Genomic DNA, 23,513 nt, shown 5'->3' on the forward strand with positions numbered 1-23,513 from the left:
AAAGATTCTCTAACTTTAAATAAATGAACATTGTTAGTTTATTTCTTTAAATTTATTTTTTGAAGTTTATACATTCAATATACACAAACGATGATGATGATGTAGTTATTCAATAAATATGATGCCATTCATTTGTGAATCCCAAAGATTGGGGTTGGTGACATGGAAATTTCTTTCAAATTATTCTGATGAAAATATGAAGTCTTTTGTATTTTTTTTTTCTCAGTTAGTCAGCAGAAATGAGTAACGTTGTTTAGCAGGTATCATGTACTTCAGAATGAAAGAAAATAATTTAACAATCAAAAGTATTGTTTCGGTCTCTTCTGTTTAAAGAATGGAAACTTGTAACGTGTCCAGGCACTGAGCTGTAATTAAAACAACAGAATAGAGTATTATTAGATCTGAAGAAACAATTACAATAGTTGACCACTGTGAAGCCAACAAGCATTGTTCCAAACACGAGCTTAATAGTGAAGTAGTTAATTATTTTACTAAATCCTTACTTTCATAAAATCCCACAAGCAATATATTTTATTATAATATAGTTATGAAAAGGTTAATAATTTCTTATATTAACAAGAGACCACTAACTTTAGCATTCACTTTACTGTCAAATGTAATATTTATTGATTCACATTGTTTTGAATTAATCATACATCATCTTGTAGCTTTGAGATTTTAGTGAGGTGATTGTTTATCTTTAGAATGACTTTGCAAGGTAAGTGTGAGAGGCTGGATTAAGTCAGTTTGTATGTAAAACAGGTAGAATATTTTAGGCTGGATATAGGTTAAAGTGGGGTGGATATAGTTGATTGGATTGACTGTAATATATAACTGATACTTATTTTATTGCTTCTCCCCACTCCTGTAAGATGAAATATGAACTCAGAATATAAAATGACAAATAATTATTGGTTTCAAATGTTGGCACAAGGTCAGCAGTTTCAGGGAAGGGGCTAAGTCAACCCAGGTGGCATTTGAACTCAGGATGTAAAGACAGATGAAATGCCACTAAGCATTTTGCCCAGTGTGTACCTAACGATTCTGCCAGCTCGTAGTCCAGAATGATAGGCAATTATTGAAAGATATTTAATCCTTTAGTGTTTAAGTTACCGTTTTGAATTAATCATGCATTATCTCATAGCTTTGAGATTTCAATAATGCAATTTTTTATTTTTGTATGATGTTGCAGGGTAGGTGTAAGAGGCCTGGTCTGGCCAGTTTGAACATAAAACAAAATATTTGTGCCAGAGATGGCCAGTTTAAATGCTAAAGGGTTAATTTATGGTTCTTTTACAAATTTCATTACCAACAATCTCTAAATTGAAAGTAAATTCTAAAATTCATTTAATGTTTAATAGGAAAAATAACTGCCTTTGAGTGAATAAGCTACATCTGCAAGACAATCTCAATTTCCTGATAAAGCTAGTTCCTTTTATTTAAGCTTCTTAATGCCTTTGATAAAAGCATCAACATCACAGTCTTATTCCCTTCCCATAAAATTTTTTGTGATTACTTGCCTGAATTAATAAATATTCAATGAAAAAGAAAGTTTAAATATGTTTTGCTTTGTTTTTCTCAGTCCCAATTTCAAAACCTACCACTGTTGATTTTATCTTTTTGTACTTATCCATTTCTTCTGATCATTTTTGATCTACTCCTGGATGAGGCCTCAGAATACTGGTTTATCTATATAGTTGCTAACCACTATGAGCTACCATGTTTCCCATAGTAAGTCAAACATGGTGCTCTTGTAGACAAGTGATTTTTCTATGGAGTTTATAAAGTAAGTATCAATAATGTATCTATTCTTTTGTCTATACCACTGTTAATACAAATAATAGCATTGTGCTAAGTGAAAAGCATTCATAGGAAATCAGCATGAGAAACAAAATATTTTGAAATATAGATAATTAGGAGTGCTGGTTAATGAAGGAAAGTGGTAATCAATTTGATATACTGCCATTGAATAAAAATACAAATAACAGTTAATTTGGACTTGAGAGGCACACTAGGTGTGATTTTAAATAGTTGTTGTGAGACGTAGGCCAGTTCTGAATGAGTAAGCCCATATCAAGTAGCTAGTCAAATGATCAGGTGCAATTCACAGATCTGTAGTTTCAAATTTACCATGCATCTATCTAGTTGAGGAACATATCACATACTCCAACAAAAGAAAAAAATAGTGGGGCAGTGTGATAGTGTGGATATATTGTAAGTCAAAGCATAACATATATTGTTTCTCTGCAATTATAATTATGCTGTGCACCTCGACATTGGTGACCAATAAAGCTATTGATGCTGCTGCTATTTTTGAGTGATGTGTAGAGATGTGTTCTTTATGTTTGTCTAGTCTAGACTGAATTGGACTGACAGTGTTTTTAAGATACTGTAGTTATGATTTGGGGTGATTGTACATGTGGAGACAGGACTACACTCTGCTTTTTGCCATCTTCTTAGCTTATACAACTCTTTTACTTCACAGCAGAGTGGTTGGTAATAGGGAAGTCATCCAGTTGTAAAAATTACAAGCTCCAACAAAATGAAAAAAAAAAAAATAATTACCTATGCAATTATGGAATAAGAAAAGGATTACCATCTTATACACTATATAGTTAAAAAATATAACAACAGGAGAATGAAAGAGAACAGAGCTACTATAGTGACATTAGCTACACATGACAGAAAATTCCATATATTTTTAGGTACTGGAAAAATTAAATTAAACTATGTTTATTATATTAATTTTGAAGGCAGTGAGCTGGCAGGGGAACAAAATGCTTAGTGGCATTTTTTCCAGCTTTACATTCTGAGTTCAAATGCCATTGAGGTCAACTTTGCCTTTCATTCTTTCAAGGTTAGTATTATTGACTAGCCACCGATTCACAAATTTCAGGCCTTGTGCCTATAGTAGAAAGAATCATCATGTTAACCTTAATATATGATTTGATAATTTTGATTGTTTCTTGCTGTTAGTTTAGTATCAAAGATGGAACAATTGTTAAACAGAGGCTAAACTTACAGCAAGATCAGCAAATTCATGATCAATACTCCAATGATGTGATAGAGCATTTGTTTAATTACAGAAATTTTACTTACCTCATTTGCTTTTGGAGAATGATAAGTGTTTGCCATGTTGTCATCTGAATTTTGGAAAAAAAAAAAAAAAAGAAATTTTAGTACCTTATAAATGCAGAACATTTAATAAAACATGCATTTGTTTTGCAAGAATTTTGATGTGAAAATGTGTGTTGAAACAGATATTGTTATACTTGGGGATGATCTTTTTTTTTTTAGCCAATTAAACATGCACTATTTATTTGATCAGTGAAGGTGCGTGGCTTAGTGGTTAGCACATTCTACTCATGATCATAAGGTCATGAGTTCAATTCCTGGCAACGTGTTGTGTCCTGGAGCAAGACACTTTATTTCACATTGCTTGCTCCAGTCCACTCAGCTGGCAAAAATGAGTAGTACCTGTATTTCAAAGGGCCAGCCTTGTCACACTCTGTGTCATGCTGAATCTCCTTGAGAACTACATTAAGGGTACATGTGTCTGTGGAGTGCTCAGCCACTTGCACATTAATTTCACGAGTAAGCTGTTCTGTTGATCGCATCAGCTGGGACCCTCGTTGTCGTAACCAACAGAGTGCTCCTATCCTATCATATTTATTTGATCTTAACTTTAGTTTTTATCCATATTATTTTTAGTTTATGTCTCTCTCAAAGTTCTTTCATCATACATTCTGTGACCTCATCAGTAACTTTCTGTCCTGTGCCTCTCCATTTTATCCTACAAATGAAAACTGAAGATCAAATAAATAGCACGTGTTTAATTTTTTTTGCTGTAGTTTCAGCTCAGAGCTGCGGCCAAGCTGATGCACCGCCATTTAATTAACCAAAAAAAAACCCTTCCCAAGTATAACAATATTTAATAAAACAGTTTGGCGTGAATTTGTTTAATGGTTTATTTTTTTAATGGTTTATATATCTATTAAATCCCTTCTATTAAGGGATTTAATAGATATCCCTTAATAGAAGGGATATCTATTAAATTCAAATTCATGAAGTATTTAGTTTTTGCCATCACAGGCAAAACACTGTGTCAATGTAAAGACCTTGAAGTCTCTCTAATGGTCCAGTTCATCTAGCAGTAAAAAGATATCATTGGGAAACAACTAAAAGTTATGTAGTGTCAGCCAACTGACTGAACTCACCATGACTCAGCTTTTATTGTTCTGAGAATCAGCTTAACCCTTATTTAAATATCAGACACTTAACTCTCAATGTCCGTAAATATACACGATAAAGAGCATCACTTTTCTAATTTAAGCAGCACAATCATTGTAAAACAGTCCTCTTCTCAAACCTTGAAACACTACATGCAGATGAAGAACTCACTGGTGACTCAGTCTTTTTTTTTAAATTGTTACAAATTAGGCAGGGGAAGACGGGCAGACACAATGATCTTTGCAGATCTTCCCAGGTAGTGAGATTCTGTTAGTGATAGCCAGCCTGAAAATCTGCAAGAAAAAACGTGTGTGTGTGTGTATGATCCAAAAGAGAGCTTTCCCATGATAATTCGAACTGCTAGAAATAGCAGCTAAATCTCTCTCAAATCACAAACCTCCCTACTGTCCTAAAGAAAGACATAAATAAAAATAAGGACACAATGGACAATGTAGTCCTTGATATACAAAAATGTTTTTGATCATAGGACTACCTGATCAGAACTAAACTTAGGGTTGAACAACAATAATAACATGTGAGGTAGGAACTGCAAGTCTAGTCAGGATGAGCTCCTGAAAAAGCATCTGAGAATTGATTATTAAATAAGGCAGTGTATTTAACCTACTACATGATATATTGTGCAATGCATTTGGGGCTTATTTACAAATACCCAAACACTGTATTTGTATACATAGTAAAGCTCTATGTAGGTAAAAGTCTGACTAGTGAAACTTGACTACAATATAAAATATATCTTCCTAAAATCAATGAACTTCGAAAAGAACAGTGCTTAGTCTCAATTTCGTAATAAACAGATAAATAATAAATCTTCCTCAGAATAGGATGCTGGTGTATCACAGGATAGAGACAGCTCCTATGTAATCATTCAGCCTACTAGAAATAGCAGCTAAGTTTCTCAAAATCACACCTGACCATGTTAAAAACAAACAAGAAGAGCACATTGGATTGTATAATTGTAGATACTTTATGCCTGAAATGAGAAAAGGTGGAGTAGTTATCATTGCTGAAATGCCTTAGATCATATTTTTGGTTCATCTTGTTGGTAAGGTTTAGTGGTTCCAATGTAAGTGTGGTTTAATAATGTATTTTTGTGGTGTTTAAAAAAAAACATCACTATAGATTATTTGATAGGGTAAGATGAAATACAGTGTTTGTGAGGAGAAAGAAGTAGAGTAACAGGAGGTTGAAAAAGCCAAAATGTTTACATACTGTGAAGTTGCTCTTAATCTTTTCTTTGTAAAATTAATGTGATACTTTATTTAAATTTATATGTGCTAACTTAATTAATATTAAAATGTTTTTATGTATAATTATACATAAAAAACACACACACATGCATATATGTATACATGCACATGCACAAACACAAGTGAGTGAACGAATGAAAGAAAGGTACTCTTAACACATTTGGTTGGAGTTAGATGTATTTAATAACAGTTTGACTTAGCTCCATATTACTTTAAGTTTCATGGGCATAGGACACATCCATCTTGTTTGCAACACATGAGTTTAAAGATAAACATGAAAGAATATAACTAATATTTTTGATAGACTAAACAACTACATGATCTGAGCTGACCAATGGAGGCCTAAATACCTAGAAGACATTATGAATTTATTTAACCCCTATTTTGTCTCTAAAACATCTGATTGAAATTTAAAGATGTGGCTTATGTCTTGCTGCTGACTAGCGTTTGAAGCTTGTCCTATTTTTATAGGGAGTTCATGGCTTAAATTAGTATATGTTTTGGATAGGACTTGATTAGTAGAGGATAGTCACATGACTGGTCTTAGAAATCTTTGTAGATTCCCTGCTATGTCCGTGTGTTAGTATCAAGTGACAATGTTTGGCGTCATAAGCTAAGGCTGAACATGTCTGGTGACAGTACCAAACAATCAATGTTCTGAATGTTTTCTGTCAACTGTTTGTAGAGAATGAACATGTGATTAAGTTTAGAACCTTTTGTATGTTTCCTGCTACGTCCATGCATTAGTGTCAAGTGACAGTATATTTTGCACCTAAAATGAAGCAGGGAACCTACAAAAATTTCTAAAACCAATCATGTGACTATCCTCTGCCAATCAAGTTCTATTCAAAACATATATTAATTTAAGCCATGAACTCCCTATAAAAATAGGACAAACTTCAAACACTAGTTAGAAGCAAGACATAACCACGTCTTTCAATTTCAACTTTTTTGAAAATCAGTGTGAACTGTGAAACCAAACGATATACACAAGGTTACATTGTGGAATGACCAGAAGGGAAAGGGTGGAGAAAAAGTTCTTTCTAAGACAGAAGAGTGTAAGAGAAGGACGTAGGTATGTGTGCGTGCACGCAGGTCCGTGTGTGTGTGTGTGTGTGTCGCTTAACATTGTAGAAGGAATTAGTAGCAGGAATTATTTGGGAGTGGTTGTAGAAGATGGTCAGTAGAAATTGAGCAAGCAGTTTTTAAGTATGTGTGTGTGCGTGTATGTGTATGTTGTGTGAGTGTGTTTTTCTTGCAGTGTGTGCCTGTATCTGTGTGTGCGTGTGTGTATGTGTATATATGTGTGTGTACGTGTGTGTGTATATGCGTGCAATTTGCTCTGTGGATCGCATGTGGGTTATTTTGTGTGTGTGTGTGTGCGTGTATGTGCGTATGTAAGTCCATGTATGTATACTTAGGTGTGTGTATGTTAGTGTTTGTTGTGTGTGTATGTGAGTTATGTTTGGGTTCATTTGCGTGTGTGTCCATGTATGTATACTTGGGCGTGTGTTGTGTGTGTAGGAGTTATGTGTGGGTTCATTTGCGTGTGTGTGTATGTGAGCTCGTTTGTACATGTGTGTGTGTGTGCATGTGTATGTGTGTGTGCGCGTGTGTAGACGGGGGGGGGGTTGTGTGGAAGTATATGTATGTGCGTGTATGTGTTCATGTGTGTGTGTGTGTATGCGTGTGTGTTCTGTTGGTGAAGTAAATTAATAAGAATTTATACTTTTAGATTGGAAAAAGATCGTACAGACAAACCAGAATGAGATGATATGTGTATTATGTTATATAAAAGGAAACTAGTGGTGTTAATAAAATAAAATAAGTTTATTGAGGAAACTAAACTGTCTCACAGTGTCAGTTCATTGGTATCTTTCCTCCTCTGTGGTGCTCACTAATATTGAAATAAGACTTACTACTCTTCACTTCCTTCAGCATTAGTAGAGTGCGTAAACCCTCAATTTCTGCTTGAAGTATATTAAATGCCTGCAAATAAATAAATTCAAAAGTTTCCAGTTGAATATGTAATTCTAATAGAGGGCGGCTAGCTGGCAGAATCATTAGCACGCCAGACAAAATACTTAGTGACATTTCTGCAATCTTTATGTTCTGAGTTCAAATTCTGCCAAGATCGACTTTGCCTTTCATCCTTTTAGGGTCAATAAAAACGTGGGCCAGTTGAGAACTGGGGTCAATGTAATCAACTTGCCCCCTCCCCCGAAATTGCTGGCCTTGTGCCAAAATTTGAAACCAATATGTATGATAAAGTATATCACTGTTTTTCTGTTGTAGCAGGAGGAGGACTACTGCAACAACAACAATAATTATTGCTGTTGTCTGAGAACAACAATTATTTCTGATAAAGGCAAAAGGCCTGAAACTGAGGGATAGGAATAGCCAATTATATTGAACTCAGAGCATAAGTGATACTTTATTTTATCAACTTTGAAGGGATAGAAGTTGACCTCAGCAGGAATTGAACTGAGAATGTAAAGAGCCAGAGCAAATACTTCTAAACTCTGAATTGACTTGCTTGGTATCAAAATATTCTGCAGTCAAACTGTACCAACCAATCTAATATTCTAATATATTCCTTGTTTCTTTTCTAATATCAGCACTTTCCTCTTTATTAGCAACCAGTATTCTCATATATTGACAAATCAACAGTTGTTTAACATCTCCACTGCACTGGAAAGTAAAATTAGGAAAATTCTACTTATAGCACAGGCATGGCTGTGTGGTAAGAAACTTGCTTCCCAACCACATGGTTCCAGGTTCAGTCCCACTTCATGGCACCTTGGGCAAGTGTCTTCTACTATAGCCTCAGATTGAGTGTATTTGATAGATGGAAACTGAAAGAAGTCAGTTGTGTGTATGTATATATATATATATATATATATATATATAGAATACAAATAATCAGAAAATGGAGAAAACCTCAGATTAACAAACACATCAACTGGACCATATTTATAGCTTATTTTCTAATATACAAAGCATGGCATAATAAATAGGTGATGTAACAAATCTCACAGCCTTTTCTGGATCTGTTGCCAAGCGCTGTCTATAAATAATTGCAAAAATAAAGTTCTTCATCTTCACAGGACATTCGAATTAAGGCACAGAGGTTCATTAGAGTAAAAAAACAAGAGCATCCAATATAAACGAAGGGAAGAAGGAATAGGAAAGAAAACATGGCCGAGAAAAGAAGTCTAGAAGCCCAGTATATTAAAAGCATATAATCTACCATTCTTGGGGCTACAAGGTCTGTAGGTAAAAAAGTGAGCTAATAATGGTCTAGGGAATACTTCAATTTATTTACGGGTAGTTTCAATTAAAGTGGGAAGGGGGGGGGGCAAGATGTTTTAAAATTTAAGGATAGAATTTATCAAAAAAAATATATAAGGAAACTTACATGATTATCAAAGGGCAGTACCTATGCTAATGAAGTAAATTCATTTACTAAATGTATCCAAAACATTACCGTAGGGTGCTTAAGAAAGTTTACTCAGAAATATTATCAAGAATCCCACCTATTGTTCACAATGGAGTAAGTCTAAATCCAGTGGTCTCTACAATTGGTCAGTTCAATTTGAACCGGGGTCACAAGTTATAATCATTACAATGGATATGTCCATAAAAATAAACGTTATAACATTAAGCTGCTGAAGGACATAGCAGCCCCGCACCACTTATATCATTGTATTCCCCACCGAACCCTTTATCTTTACTTGTTTATTTTTATGGACATGTCCATTGTAATGGTTTTAATTTGTGACCTCAGTTCAAATTGTAGAGACTGCTGGACTTAGACTTGCCCCATTGTGGACAATAAGTGGGATTCTTGGTAATATTTCAGTGAGTAAACTTTCTTAATCACCCTACAATATTGTTTTGGATACATTTTACTTGAGTTTACTTTGTTAGCATAGGTAATGCCCTTTGATAGTCATGTTAGTAAGTTTCCTTATATATTTTTTTTTTTGATAACTTCTTTCCTTAAATTTTAGAACATCTTGCCCCCCCCCCTTAAATTGAAACTACCCGTAAATAAATTGAAGTATTCCCTAGACCAGAACTGGATGGGCATAGATGGAATAGTTCAGCAGGATCTTATTTTATTTGCCATAAGTCTGCAGGATACTATTCTGTTTGGTTACAAGTCTGTAGGATCGGGGTTAACCTGGGGTTAAACCAGGGCTGGCCAACCTGAGGCCCATGGGTCACATGTGGCCCGCAGACTTTTATCATGCAGCCCACTCGATACTTTTTTGAAGTATTGTGTATAATTTCAAAATAAAATAGTTTGTGTAAAACATTTGTTTCAAAATAAATTTAAAATTTATAAGTGGCAATAAAGCAATAGCCTACAATTTTATAATTTTAAACAAACGAAAAATATGAAAAATTCTTGATTCTGTAATTTGATTATTTGACTATTAATGCATAAAGTATACAAGTGGCCTGCAATGTAATTCGAGGTGGCCAGGCCTGGGTTAAACACAGTAAAATAAAGTAACTTACCGCAGTACATTGCTCAAGCGAAGTGAATTGATTATTTCCAGTATTGCTATTGTTACTTGATAGCATATCATTTGATTTTTTACTCAATGGTTTTGTATTAGTCTGAATAAAACCAGCTCTCTGAAATATTTTGGTCAGTTCTTTGTTGTACCCCTGGAAAATTTCAAATACAAGCACAATGTTTAAAATGTTTTTTTTTTCGATTTGAGGAGAAAAGTGTTAATTATATTAATATATTAACCCCAGTACTTTACTCTTGACTTCACCTTGGAGGATGTAGAGGGGGCTGGCATAGAACAGCCAACAATGGAGAGCACTGGTGGACCTGGTCAGCTCTGTGCATGATGCTGTTATCTGGGACCACTAACCTGAGATGACCCCAGCCCCATCTAGCAAGAGAATGAAGCAAGCAAGCAGTACTTTACTGGTACTTACTTTATGATCTGTGAAAGGATGAAAGCCAACCTTGGAAGAATTTGAACTCAGAATGGAAAAGGATGAGGAGGAAAGTGATACTTATTTTAAGAACCTTAATACTTGACAAGTACTTAATTTAGTGACCCATGGAAGGATGAAAGTCGACCTTGGAGGAATAGCATTAAAGGCATTTCTACAATGCTCTAACAATTCTGTCAATCCATCTTCCTATTATTCAAAAATATTGGTTTCAAATTTTGGCACAAGGCCAACAATTTGAGGGAAGAGGGATAAGTCAATTTCATTGACCCCAGTGTACAACTGGTACTTATTTTATCAACCCCTTAAAGCATGAAAGACAAAGATAACCTCAGTGGAATTTGAACTCAGAACACAAAGACATGAAATGTCACTAAGCATTTTGCCTGGCATGCTAATGATTCTGTCTGATATTCAAAAATATTAAGAAGCCAATGAAGGAGCTTCTACATGGTTACTGAACCTGCTAAAAATAGCAACTAAATCTTCTTCAATCAATAACCTGCTATCTTTAAAAAAAAATACACTTAATGTAGTCTAAAATACAACATGCCTGAAAATAAGTACAGGATGGTCCTGATTGGAATACTTTTGACTTTTGATCAGCTCTGACACTAACTTAGCAGAAATACTGGTTTCACATTTTGGCACAAGGCCAGTAATTTCGAAGGTGGGACTAAGTTGATTACATTGGCTCCAGTGTTCGACTGATATTTATATTTATCGACCTGGAAAGGATGAATGGCAAAGTTAACCTTGGTGAGCTTAACAGAAATATTCTTTGCTACTCTAGGCACAAGGCCTGAAATTTGGGGGGAAGGGGCCAGTTGATTAGATCGACCCCAGTACACAACTGGTACTTAATTTATCGACCCTGAAATGATGAATGGCAAAGTCAACCTTGGCGACCTTAACAGAAATGTGTTAGCACTCTGTTGCTTACGATGTCGAGGGTTCCAGTTGATCCGATCAACGGAACAGCCTGCTCGTGAAATTAATGTGTATGTGACTGAGCACTCCACAGACACGTGTACCCTTAACATAGTTCTCGAGGATATTCAGCGTGACATAGTGTGACAAGGCTGACCCTTTGAATTACAGGCACAACAGAAACAGGAAGTAAGAGTGAGAGAAAGTTGTGGTGAAAGAGTACAGCAGGGTTTGCCACCATCCCCTGCCGGAGCCTCGTGGAGCTTTAGGTGTTTTCACTCAATAAACACTCACAACGCCCGGTCTGGGAATCGAAACCGCGATCCTATGACTGCGAGTTCGCTGCTCTAACCACTGGGCCATTGCGCTTCCATTTAACAGAAATATTACTACCATAAAAAAACAAAACAAAAAAAAAAACAGAAATATTACTACCATAAAAAACATTACAAGCCAGCTTGGTGGTTATCCATGTATGCATACACACATATAATACCTGTTTAGATTTTACAATTTTTTTTTCTAGACAACTTAGTCAGAAGTCAAATGGGTCAGCACCCATGACCTTTTCTCAGAACCTTTGAGGCTGATAGGAGGAAAGAAGGTAGTTGAACTCAGGCCCGAGACCTGGTCTGAATATTGGCAATAAAGTAGACTTGACTAAAGATATTCAAGGACTCTATGGGGGTGTTAAACCAGTTGATGGATTAAGTCTACCACCCCAAAACATGAACAGTGCTTCTGATAGGCTTTCAAACAGTTTCTGTTCCTCAAATTTCATTCACAAGGCTTTGGTTGACCTGAATCTATGTCAGAAGACATAATGTTGTACAGTCGGATCAAGTTTGGTGGCAATGACAGTGGCACCACCACCTCCACTACCATTGCAGCAGCAACAACAACAATAACTCCTCCTCTTCAAAGAAAAACCTAAGCAAATTTATTATTATATGAATTGTAAAACGTAAGTAAAATGATGCTGTACTCACCTTTTTAGTAATTTCTTCACGAACATATTGTCCTTCGAGCTCATCCCAAGCATCTCTCAAATGGTCCTCCATTGTTGGGTAGACCAACATTGCATTAGGATGACATACAAAAGGAGTTTGGAATGTAAATAGGTATTCACATGTTCGAGGTTCTGAAACATTTTTTAGCCGGTGTTCTGGAGCACATTCAAAGACAACCTGGATGTGAGTAAGAATTCCTGTTAATTTAGGTTGGATAATCATTACAGTTTTTGCATCACTTTCTCTGCCACAAAAAAAACAAAAAAAACAAACAAACAAAAAACAAAAACAAATTGCTGATTGTTGTCTTTTCAATTTTTAAGGGACTTTAAGACCTCTTTCTTAAATTTTAAGATGTGATACCTATTGCTGAGGTAGTTAGAATTAAGTGTATAGTTCAGTACATTATAATAAAAAAGAAAAAGAAAAAAAGAAACAGAAAAAAGGAAACTTAGTGGAACTGAACTGAATATCACTGGATCTGCTCTATCACTATCTCACCATATGTTGTGATCCTTTGTGAGATTCAATATCCCAAGTTTAGCTTCCTCTTCTGTAGACTCCATCCACTTTGATCATTTGACTCTTCTTCACCCAACTATCATGCTTCATATGCATCACATCTCTATGCCAGTCTAGTTTTCACTTTTGGACTCTATAACTGATTCCACCAACATCCATGGTCTCTCTCTCTCTCTTTCTCTCTGCTTCCCTGTGTTCCATTATTCATGTATGTTTACATTACACATCCAAAAGAGCATGCTTGCTTCCTTTCTTTCTCAACCTTTGTACATTCTCAAACTCAATGTCCATGACTTGCTTGCTACCAAGCAACATTGCACTTTGCACATAAGCATCATATAATTTGCTTTTCATTCAGAGAGAACCCCATTTTTTCCCAACAGAGAAAAAAAAAAGAATCACTATTCATTTGTTTATAGCAATGTTACCAAATTTTAATAAAATGAGACTTACTCGTGATGTACGTGAGACAGTTCCACATGCATCGCCTTCCTTTAGTAACATAGCTGTAAATGTATTGTTAGCAATTTCCCAATTCTGCCATACACTGAAAACACAATACAAGAGGTGTTAAAATTTCATTTGCTGAAACTACAAAACAAGAGATAATTGAACAGCTCAGAATAACACTTGAATGAACTCATTCACGATCATATTTCTTATGATATACACTGACTATGTGTTTCAATTAATTTTGAAGACTTTGGACTTATTTAATAATAAAATAATCAAAGTGTTCATTAATAAACTATTAATTAGAACACAAGTGATAGAAAGGTTTTTTTTACATATAATCTATGTTGGAAGGTTTTATTTTAAATATAAATACTTTAAACCCTTTAGCATTCAGATTACTCTGTCATATGTAATGCATTTTTATTCACATTGTTTTCAATTAATTCTGCATTATCTTGTAGCTTAGAGAGTTCGATAATGTGATTGTTTATTTTAGAATGACATTGTAGGGTAAGAGTGAGAGGCCAGATATAGCCAGTATTGAATATAAAACAAGTAGAATATTTGGGCAGGATGTGTCCAGTTTAAATGTTAAAAGGTTAAAATAGGTTTGGTATCAGAGAAGCAGGAGTGATCACAAGCAGATTGATATCAGAATGGTTAATGAATAAAGATACTGGCAAAATATATATTATCATTATGTGAGTTGAGCAGTGAATAAAATACTTTGTGATATTTAGTTGTCTCTAAACATTCTGAGTTCAAATCCAGCTGAAGGCAACTTTTACCTTTCATTCTTTGGAGGTTAATAAAATAGTATTACCAATTACAGAGATCGATATAATTGATTATATATTTTCTACAACAACACTTGTACCTGCATACCTTTGTTAGAAATCATTATTAGAATTATTACAAGAACTGGGATGGGGAATTGGTTGAATTGTAAGTATGTCAGATAAAATGCCTTAGTGTTCAACATTCTGAGTTCAAATTCCACTGAGGCAAACCTTACCTTTCATCCATCCAACATTTGTGAAGTTCTATCAATCAAATGCTGAGTTTAATGTCATCATCCATAACCCACCATCAAAAATTTGTTTCATTGTGCCTAGGTGAGATACTCTAATTAGAATTACTGAATTTTTAGAATTGACCTTGAGACTAAGGAGTTAAATTACAGACTGCAGTCATGCGCTCAGACATCACCACAAAAGGCTTCTGTCACTGAAGTTGCTGTTTAACCCTGGGTTACTTTCACCCTTTCTCTCATTTTTTATCTCTCCCTCTCTTGCTCTCTTCCTCTGACTAGGTAACCATGTATCTCCTCTACAGCAACACACTTGTTTCTGTCCTCATTCTAGATCTCTCTCCCTTCCTCCCTCCTCCTTCTCTCTCCCTCCCTCCTCCTTCTCTCTCCCTCTGATTGGATAACCATGTATCTCCTTTACAACAAGATACTTGTTTCTATCCGTCTGTTACACTCAAACCTCTCATCACATGACACAAGGCCACTTCCTCCAATGCCTTCCCTCTCAAAGGATCATTGTCTTGCAAGTTACTCGGTGACTCCACCAGTGCTGATGCATCCAGTTCATACTGTAAAGCGGTTGGTGTTAGGAAGGGCATCCAACAGTAAAAACCCTGCCAAACCAGATAGTGAAGCCTGGTGTAGTCTTCTGCCTAGCCAGCTCCTATCAAACTGTCCAACCCATGCCAGTATGGAAAACGGATGTCAAATGATGATGATGATCCATGATGGTAAAGATGAGAAAAGTAAACAGACAAGTCACTAGATGCTGAAACCTGTAAAATTTAGCTGCTATTTCTAACAATTTGAGCAAACCTATATCAGCTCCTTCATTGGCTCAAACTTGTAATAATTGTTTCCATTTAGCCACAGGCCAGTGCTTACCACCAGCTCTTTTTGGGAATATCTAAGGACTACAGTGTCTATTGTGCTCTCCTCCTTTCTACTAAAGGCAATAGAGTGTGATTTGTGAGAGATTTCTAGCAGGATGAATGACTACATAGATGTTTCCTCATTGCCCCATAAACTTATCCTCAGGTCAACTGAGTAGACCTATGGTCAAAAGTCATTCCATGCATGACCATCCTATCTTTTTATATATCAGCTACTATAGCATATGATAAATCCTTTCCTCTTTTTTAAGACAGGAAAACAGAAATAGCTAGAAATAGCAGGTCTAGCAACTATGCAGAGGCTACATTATTTGACTAAACAGATTTCTTTTTAGACATCATTGCCAAGTGTCCTAGACTCATAGGGCTGGTTATCCAGTTTTTATGGCATATAAGTGGCTGAGATCACAACATTCCCCCTGAATGGGATGCCAGTCTGCCACAGGGTTACTCACTTTAGGGCAAATGGACTACAGCAACATGAAATGAAGTGTTTTGTTCAAGAACACAAAGTTGCCTGGTCTAGGAATTGAAACCACGATCATGCGATTGTGAGTGCAACACCTTACCATAGCCTTCATGAATAAATAGGTTGTACTTCTGTATTTGAAATTAAATGATTAAAAGCATTCATCATCATCATCACCATCATTTAACATCTGTTTTCCAAGCTGGCATAAGTTGAACAAGAGCTGGGCAGCTGTCTAGGCTCTAATTGTCTGTTTTGACATGGTTTCTTTGATTAGATGCCCTTCCTAAAACCAACCACTTTACAGAGTCTGCTGGGTGCTTTTTATGTGCCATCGACATTCTACATAAAAAAAATTCCTGAATAGTATGCAGATATCTAGATTTATGAAAACCATTCTATTGAAGATAGTACAGAATATAAAGTGGTTCCTGGCAATGAAAATAACATTGTATATCCTTTTGTTTATACAGTACTAATATTGAGCCACCCTATTAGGTGGTTATTCTAAAAACTATAACAATTTATCATTTGTATGATACTTAAAAACAAACTTAAGTTAAAAATTCATTGAATGATCTAGATATATTTTAAATATTAAGATTTATGTTTCTAATTTGTTATTCTGTAATTTTCAAAATGCTATTTCAATTTCAATGCAATCAAAAATGACTGTCAGAATTTGGCATATTTTAGAATGAGCCTCAATATGTAGAATTTAATGTTGTTGCTGCTTACTTCCATTCATCATTAAGATCGAGACATTCCAGCCTTGACTACCTTGTTTTATTTCTTGGCATAAGACATCCAAGACTACATTATTCAATGCATATTTATTTTTTAAGACATTATGGTGTGAGTTGAAAAAGATCTGGCTGCTACTTTTAGCAAGTCAAATGACCATATACAAGCTCCCTCAGTGACTAATACAAAATTTATTTTAGTCTGTGATCATATCCAATCACTGACAAAGTGATCACAAGCAATTGTTGTTGTTTTCCCTATGCTCATCATAGGATTTGAGTTTAGCATGTAACAATAATGAAATATTGATTATATAACAGTGATCTATAAATTTCCCATACAGTACAGCTATTTACATCTAGCTGAATTAGGCTATTGATAGATATAAGTCATCATCAGGGAATACTGTGCACTGTCAGGAACAGGATATAAACTAATGATTCTTTAGCCAACAAATCAGCACTTGCTCTCTCCACACACACACACACACAGTATAGTCTTAATATAGGGTGATGTTATCATGGAAAATCTAATCACAGTTCTTCCTTAGGAACAAAGACTATTTATGTTTTAGAAGCTCAGGGTAAGTTGACCAAATCTATCGCAATGTTTTTGGTGCATTTTTATTGACTTTTAGATGGATGAAATGCAAAGTGGACAGCAGTATTTGACTTCAAAACAAAATATAAGAATGTAACTAAGGGCTGTAATTCATTTGATCCAGCACTCTAATCCCTTTGTTAATTCCATACCATTTTATTAAAGAAAATTTGATATTATAAGGATTTTAGTATTTCATATTCCTTATTTCTTTTTTCACAGTTAAGTTTTAATAATTGATTGCCTTGATTCACTTCAAACTGATCATTAATGACTAACAAAAACAAAAGAGAAATCCATAGTTTTCATATGAGATATATTGGCTGTTTATATAATGTGCTGGACTTGTGGATTATTGATTCATATCCTGCTGCATGTATCTGCAGTGTCCTGAGGACAGGCACTTAATGAAAATGGAGATGTTGGAGCTGATTTACAGAATATTACACAGCACTCATTGGAGATGATTTGTCATAAACAACTTATATATAAGTTTATAAAGAGGTTAGTGATAATGATGAATTGACAAAATATTGATTTTTAGTGCCAAGTAATGAGTAGAAATTTGAGCTAGAGCATTGATAAGGTGTATAGATTTTTTTTAACAACTTACCCGAGTATACCATTGTAAGGATTCCATCTCAGAGAAAGTTCATGCTGAGTTATATTGAAGAATGGGCAGAATTTATACTGGTACCTGATATAAAATTTATTAAAAATATATATTGAAACTTATTTATGCATGCATGCACACACATACATACATATATATACAAAATACTGCTGGATTGAATGGTACTGCCCAGGTGTCGAAACCATAATGACATCCATGGGGCAGCTGATGATGGAGGTATGCTGGATTGTTGGTATGGCTGCAGAATAGTATTATAACACATCCTTTTGATATAATACACACACATGTATATATATATATATGGAGGCTGGTGTTGCCATCCGGTTTCACCAGTCTTCAGTCAAATCGTCCAACCCATGCTAGCATGGAAAGCGGACGTTAAACGATGATGATGATGATGATATTTATGGAAAAAAATTATGTTTTTTTTTCCTTATGAGGTTTTTTCATGCTGACTACTTGATAAATTCTTATAAAGGTTTTATCCTTACATTATATACATATATATATATAATATACACACACATATATGTATGTCATCATCATCATGGAGTTGATGCAAGCATCTGGTGGGTCAAATCTGTTATAGTTTTGATTTACTGTTGTATTGTTAGACTTCTTTTCTTATATGTTGTACCTTTGTGACTATAGACAGTATACTGGATAAGGATATACTTTGGTTTTGTTAGCTGAGAAGTCACTGGATAATATGAAATTGAATGTCTTTAGTGAAGATCTTATAACTCAAAAAGAACTCCAGCTTTTTTGAATTTACAAAGCTTAAGTTTGATGTGTTACATTACTGATCATATATAAGTATTCTGTTACAGTTTCATGTAACACAAAGACGCACGACTCAACAAAGGAGCTTCAAAGTGGTCACTCAAGCTTTTAGAAATGGCATTCAAATCTTCCTCAAATCACTCCTTAATATTTTAAAGCAGGAAATGATAGAATGATAAGCTGGAATGCCTTTGATAATAGATTTGCTCAATGTGGACTGGAATTAAACAACAAAACAGCAACTTACAGATAGTGTTTTATTCTATGTCTTCAAAGTATTTTTTTCCCATCTTTCAGTTCAACAAGACCAATAGAGAGAGAGTGGTCCTTTGCATTCATTTAATTGCAGCCCAGATAATTTTGCTTGATTCATGATGGGTTAGTATTATAAGGAATAAGTAACAAGGTGTATAAAGAATTGTATTCTAAAAGTAAGAAATATCCTACTTATGCTTGCATAGGATTAAAAAAAAAATGGAAATAAAACTATAAAATGATGAACTTACATATTATCAGATTTATTGAAACATTTGCCAATGAGGGACCTAAAATGGGGAGGTCCACTGAAGTTGGCAGGATTTATTTGCATAACCAGAGGTTTGTCTTCCTCATTATGACTCCTGTAAATGAAAATACAATAAATAATTAAATGAATAGCTCAAATATAATAAAATAAACAATTAAATGAATAGCTCAAATATAATAATTTCTTCTTTACCCAATATCTTTTCCACATCACATTGTTACTTCTCCCCCAGTCTCCAGATTCACTCTTGTTGCTATTTCAACCCTTCCCTCCCTCTCTGTTTGGTCTTTTTCCATTATTTCACCACTGACATTGATTATTGGTGTACATATCAATGAGGTGGCAGTGGGAGGCTCTATATCATTGCATGACCTGCTAGAAATAGCAGCCACATAACCCTAAAATCTCCCACCCTCACCCCAGTGTCATAAAAATGGAAAAATTAGATAATATAATCCTAGTTATCTTTAAAAATATGATGGTCATGGCTGGAATGCCTTTGATCATAGATCTATTTGCTTAGGGCTGACCTAGGACAAAACTTTTTAGTCTTTATTTTGTCTCCATTTCTTTTAACCAGTCCACTTATACTTACTCTTCAAATCATCACAGGAAGTTTGTATCATAGAATCAAGGGCAGTCTAAGCCAGTTTGGTACCAAAAGAGATAAAGAGTAGACTACAAAATACTCTAGTAAACAGTAGAATCCATAGAAACAAATGGTTTACAGCAGCAGTTAATGAGTATAAGCAGTTAAAAAATGGAATACAATGGTTTGCCCAAACCAATTTATTCTACTTTTGAGCTGCTATACATAATACTATACTCACCATAAACCTGAAGGTTCTTCCAGAAGTTTTACATCAAAGGTTTTTCCATCTGCGGGGGATAAAAAAAAAAAAGTAACTTATTGGTAATACATCCCATCTTAAGTGTTGTCTGATTGTATTTGTATTATTTGTATGCATAGCTTGCTCTTAGACATGGAATCAAATATAAGTAGAGATTTCAAAGAATTTTTCTGAGGAAAATTAACTGGAGGAGATATAAGATATATAACTGAAGGATATCTAAGTGGTTTGTAACTGTTTTCCATAATCAGTACAGATTAGTTTCGGGGAAGGTGAAAAGGTCTGGTGAATAAGGTATTACATAATTTTGGCAATCGAAACAAAATTCTTGTATATTGCATGTGTTGTGATGTGGAACCTATAAGAATTTCTTCATAAGAAAGAGGTATGTTGCCCTTCTTGTTGGGTGTCATTAATACTATCAGCATTGATAAATATAGTAGAAGTGCATCTAGAGAGAAGAGGTAAACAACTAGCAGATGTTAAAGAGGATTGTGCCTCTGCATAGAGCTTTTAAAAAGTGGTGCTTTGCTCTGGTTTTATGACTTTACAAGGATAAGACATTAGTCTCTCTTCAATGAAACTGTTACAGAATCTGATATCTAGGTGAACAAAAGACATCTAGAAATAAGTGTATGTCTCACAAGAATGGCAGTATGGCAGCTACCAGCCAGGCTACATTCACTTCTGGGGATATTTCCTCTACCCAAACCCTGGAAGCATGCTTCCCAAGGTATACGGGTAGAAGCACCACTTCGTCTGTTCTCAAGTGTAGCTGAGTGCAGCCTGGTGGTAGCTACCTCCCGGAACTGCAACTCCACTGTTCCAAACTTTTTTCCTCTGGCAAGGAAGGAAATCCCTTGCCAGATGACAAGCTGACTTGGGGCTAAAAATAATTTATCCTGTTGTTCTTTAATATATTGTATTCCTTTATTACTAATTATGATTGTGGCCACTCATTAGCAATGTAATCTCCTTCTGATACAATGTGATTATTGTTGTGGTGTAAATGAAGTTCTTTTCAATAAAGAATTCCAATTCTCATTTAATTAGCATTGTTCTTTAAACGATAATTACTAAGTAAATAAAGTTAGGTTCAGTAGATTTGTTGAAATGGTTATTTACTTCTAATTATTTCTTTCAGAAAAGGAAACAAGTAGAAATTACAATTGAAATAAAAAAAAAAACAATTTTCTAATTAAAAACTATTTTTATGAGTATATAATCTAAATCAGGCAGTAGATGATAATTAAGGTTGCAATTACACTTAGTATATGACGGAAGTAAGCACGCGATGAGAGCCTCTACGTGGTAGTTCGAGATTCTTATTAATAGCAGCTATATAAATGTACAAACTATATACCCTACCTGATAAAAAAAGGGGAGGGGGGGTAACTTGGGAAACGTAGTCCCCCACCACACAAACACGAAATGGAATGCCATTGATCATAGATTTACTGATTAACGTGGTCTCTGATCAGTAGATCTAAGATCTCATAACAATAAGTGAAGAGTACAAACGTGTTGTTTTTGTTGTTGGCACTCCGTCGCTTACGACGTCGAGGGTTCCACTCGATCCGATCAACGGAACAGCCTGCTCGTGAAATTAACGTGCAAGTGGCTGAGCACTCCACAGACACGTGTACCCTTAACGCAGTTCTCGGCGATGTTCAGCGTGACAAGGCTGGCCCTTTGAAATACAGGCACAACAGAAACAGGAAATAAGAGTGAGAGAAAGTTGTGGTGGAAGAGTACAGCAGGGTTCGCCACCATCCCCTGCCGGAGCGTCGTGGAGCTTTAGGTGTTTTCGCTCAATAAACACTCACAACGCCCGCTCTGGGAATCGAAACCGCGATCCTATGACCGCGAGTTCGCTGTCCTAACCACTGGGCGATTGCGCCTCCACTAGTACGAACATGAATGATGAGAAATCCTTCATAAACGGAAACCAGAATAATTATATGTCGTATCGAAGAAATGAACAATAATAAATATTCCAATTTGTATATCTAAAAATTATTTTGAAGAATAAAACCTGTAATTATATAATATAGTTATATTTAACAATGGTAGTATTGCTTGATTCAATATACTGGTAACAGACTGTCTTTTTGTGAGTTAGTCTCGCCCCCTATTAAAAGAACAGTCCAGTGGAGTTGCTGCTGTATTGGATCAAACAATACTATCTTTGTTACATACATTATATCACTACAGATTTGATGCATAGAAAATATGATTATATATATATATATATATATATATATATATATATATATATATATATATATATATATATATATTTGAAACATTTTAGTCTCTTAGAAAGTTTAATGACGTTCGTCTACGTTTCTCATACGTGTTTGTGACATGAAGGATCGCCGAAAATGTATAGTATAAACAATAAGTTGCATTATTAATGTCGACATACCACAGCAATTTAAGTAGACAAGCAAAACACATGATAAAGTGAGGAACAAAGCTCCATAGGTTTTCATTGTATTTGTTTACGTTACACGACAACGTCAAACAAACATCTCTTCTTCTCTCGGTTTTACGGTGTTGTACGAATTAATCTCTTCTGCATATTCGGTCATCGCTGACAACGTAGCTGTCTCCGGAATGCAGGCATGGGCAAATCTTAGAAAAAAAAAATGATAAATAAGGACGTAAGACCACCAATTGCTATAAAGTATGTGTTTCCTCTCCACATCCTGCGATGTTATCCAAAGGAAATGTAAGGGTCGATACTGCTTGGAATAATTGCAGGCGAACTCAGAACGTAAAGATTCGGAACAGATAGTGAGAAGTAGTCGTTCACCACTGTAACAATTCTTTCAATCGCCACCGTTGTGGACTAGGGCTTCGCTTCCTCGATTTCAGAAGGACAAAAGGCAAAGGTGTATTCGATTGGTTCTGAACTCAGAACGTAAAGAGCTGGGACAAATATAGCAAAGAATTTTGTCGTACGCTTACCTACCATCTGTTTCCCGTATGTAAGTATGTGTGTGTTCGTGTAAAAGGGATCCCCTGGGTATAAACTGTATTTTAAGGTTTCCTCAAAAGTCAAAAGGTTGGAGAACGCTGGTCTAGAGCATTAAACAACACTGAAACAAGATACTCCAACACTGAAAGGGAAACCTAGGCAATTGTGTGCATTTTCTGCATGACCGAAAAATTTAAATCGTGGTCTCAGATGTGGATTATCGAAAGTATCATCTGCATGTAGTTTGAGATACAGGTCACAAATACAGTAGTTTTTGAGAACATAAGACCGGTGTATAAGATGCGCCGATGTATAAGACGCACCCTTATTTTAGAAACAAAGTTTTGGAGGTAAAAAAAAAAAAAAAAAGCTACGACCATATTTGAAAGGTTTTTCAGGAACAAAAATTCAGCCCGATACTTTAACGATTAGTGTACATTGTTCTAAGCACAAAAATGCTCAAAATAAGAAACTATCATAAATTAAAAAACACGCACACACACAAAAAGAAAACGATATAGGAAAGTTGGTTATACATCATTAAATGTATACCTGACTTTCCTATATAAAATTAAGTAATATAAACGGAACGCTGAACTCC

At 35.1% G+C, this 23,513-nt stretch overlaps 1 protein-coding gene across 2 annotated transcripts; it reads right to left on the reverse strand.

The window, feature by feature from the left end:
* Positions 1-37: 37 nt before the first annotated feature.
* On the reverse strand, positions 38-22,494 carry LOC106874372 (N-acetylglucosamine-1-phosphotransferase subunit gamma). 2 transcript variants are annotated; one of them, XM_014922084.3, is made up of 10 exons: positions 22,358-22,494; positions 19,909-19,957; positions 19,059-19,172; positions 17,749-17,832; positions 13,397-13,490; positions 12,401-12,598; positions 10,026-10,178; positions 7,418-7,487; positions 3,100-3,143; positions 38-365 (listed from the first exon to the last, which is right to left on the reverse strand). In XM_014922084.3, exons 1-10 carry the CDS (start codon positions 22,422-22,424, stop codon positions 300-302), a joined length of 939 nt encoding a protein of 312 aa, XP_014777570.1. In that variant the 5' UTR covers positions 22,425-22,494; the 3' UTR covers positions 38-299. The 2 variants fall into 2 exon arrangements, with proteins under 2 accessions (XP_014777570.1, XP_014777571.1); XM_014922085.3 differs by having other exon boundaries at positions 7,355-7,487.
* Between the last annotated feature and the right edge of the window lie 1,019 nt (positions 22,495-23,513).

Source organism: Octopus bimaculoides, chromosome 1, assembly GCF_046866305.1.
Source record: "Octopus bimaculoides isolate indiv1 chromosome 1, ASM4686630v1, whole genome shotgun sequence".
Classification (NCBI taxonomy): domain Eukaryota; kingdom Metazoa; phylum Mollusca; class Cephalopoda; order Octopoda; family Octopodidae; genus Octopus; species Octopus bimaculoides.

What these genes read in the sequence shown, in the direction of transcription:
- LOC106874372 (XM_014922084.3), bottom strand. Translation starts at nt 22,424, where the DNA reads ATGAAAACCTATGGAGCTTTGTTCCTCACTTTATCATGTGTTTTGCTT. An exon ending in TTCAATAAATCTGATAATAT is followed by an intron (nt 17,833 to 19,058) that starts GTAAGTTCATCA and finishes ATTTTATATCAG; the next exon opens with GTACCAGTATAAATTCTGCC. An exon ending in GCTGAAGGAAGTGAAGAGTA is followed by an intron (nt 3,144 to 7,417) that starts GTAAGTCTTATT and finishes TCCAAAATTCAG; the next exon opens with ATGACAACATGGCAAACACT.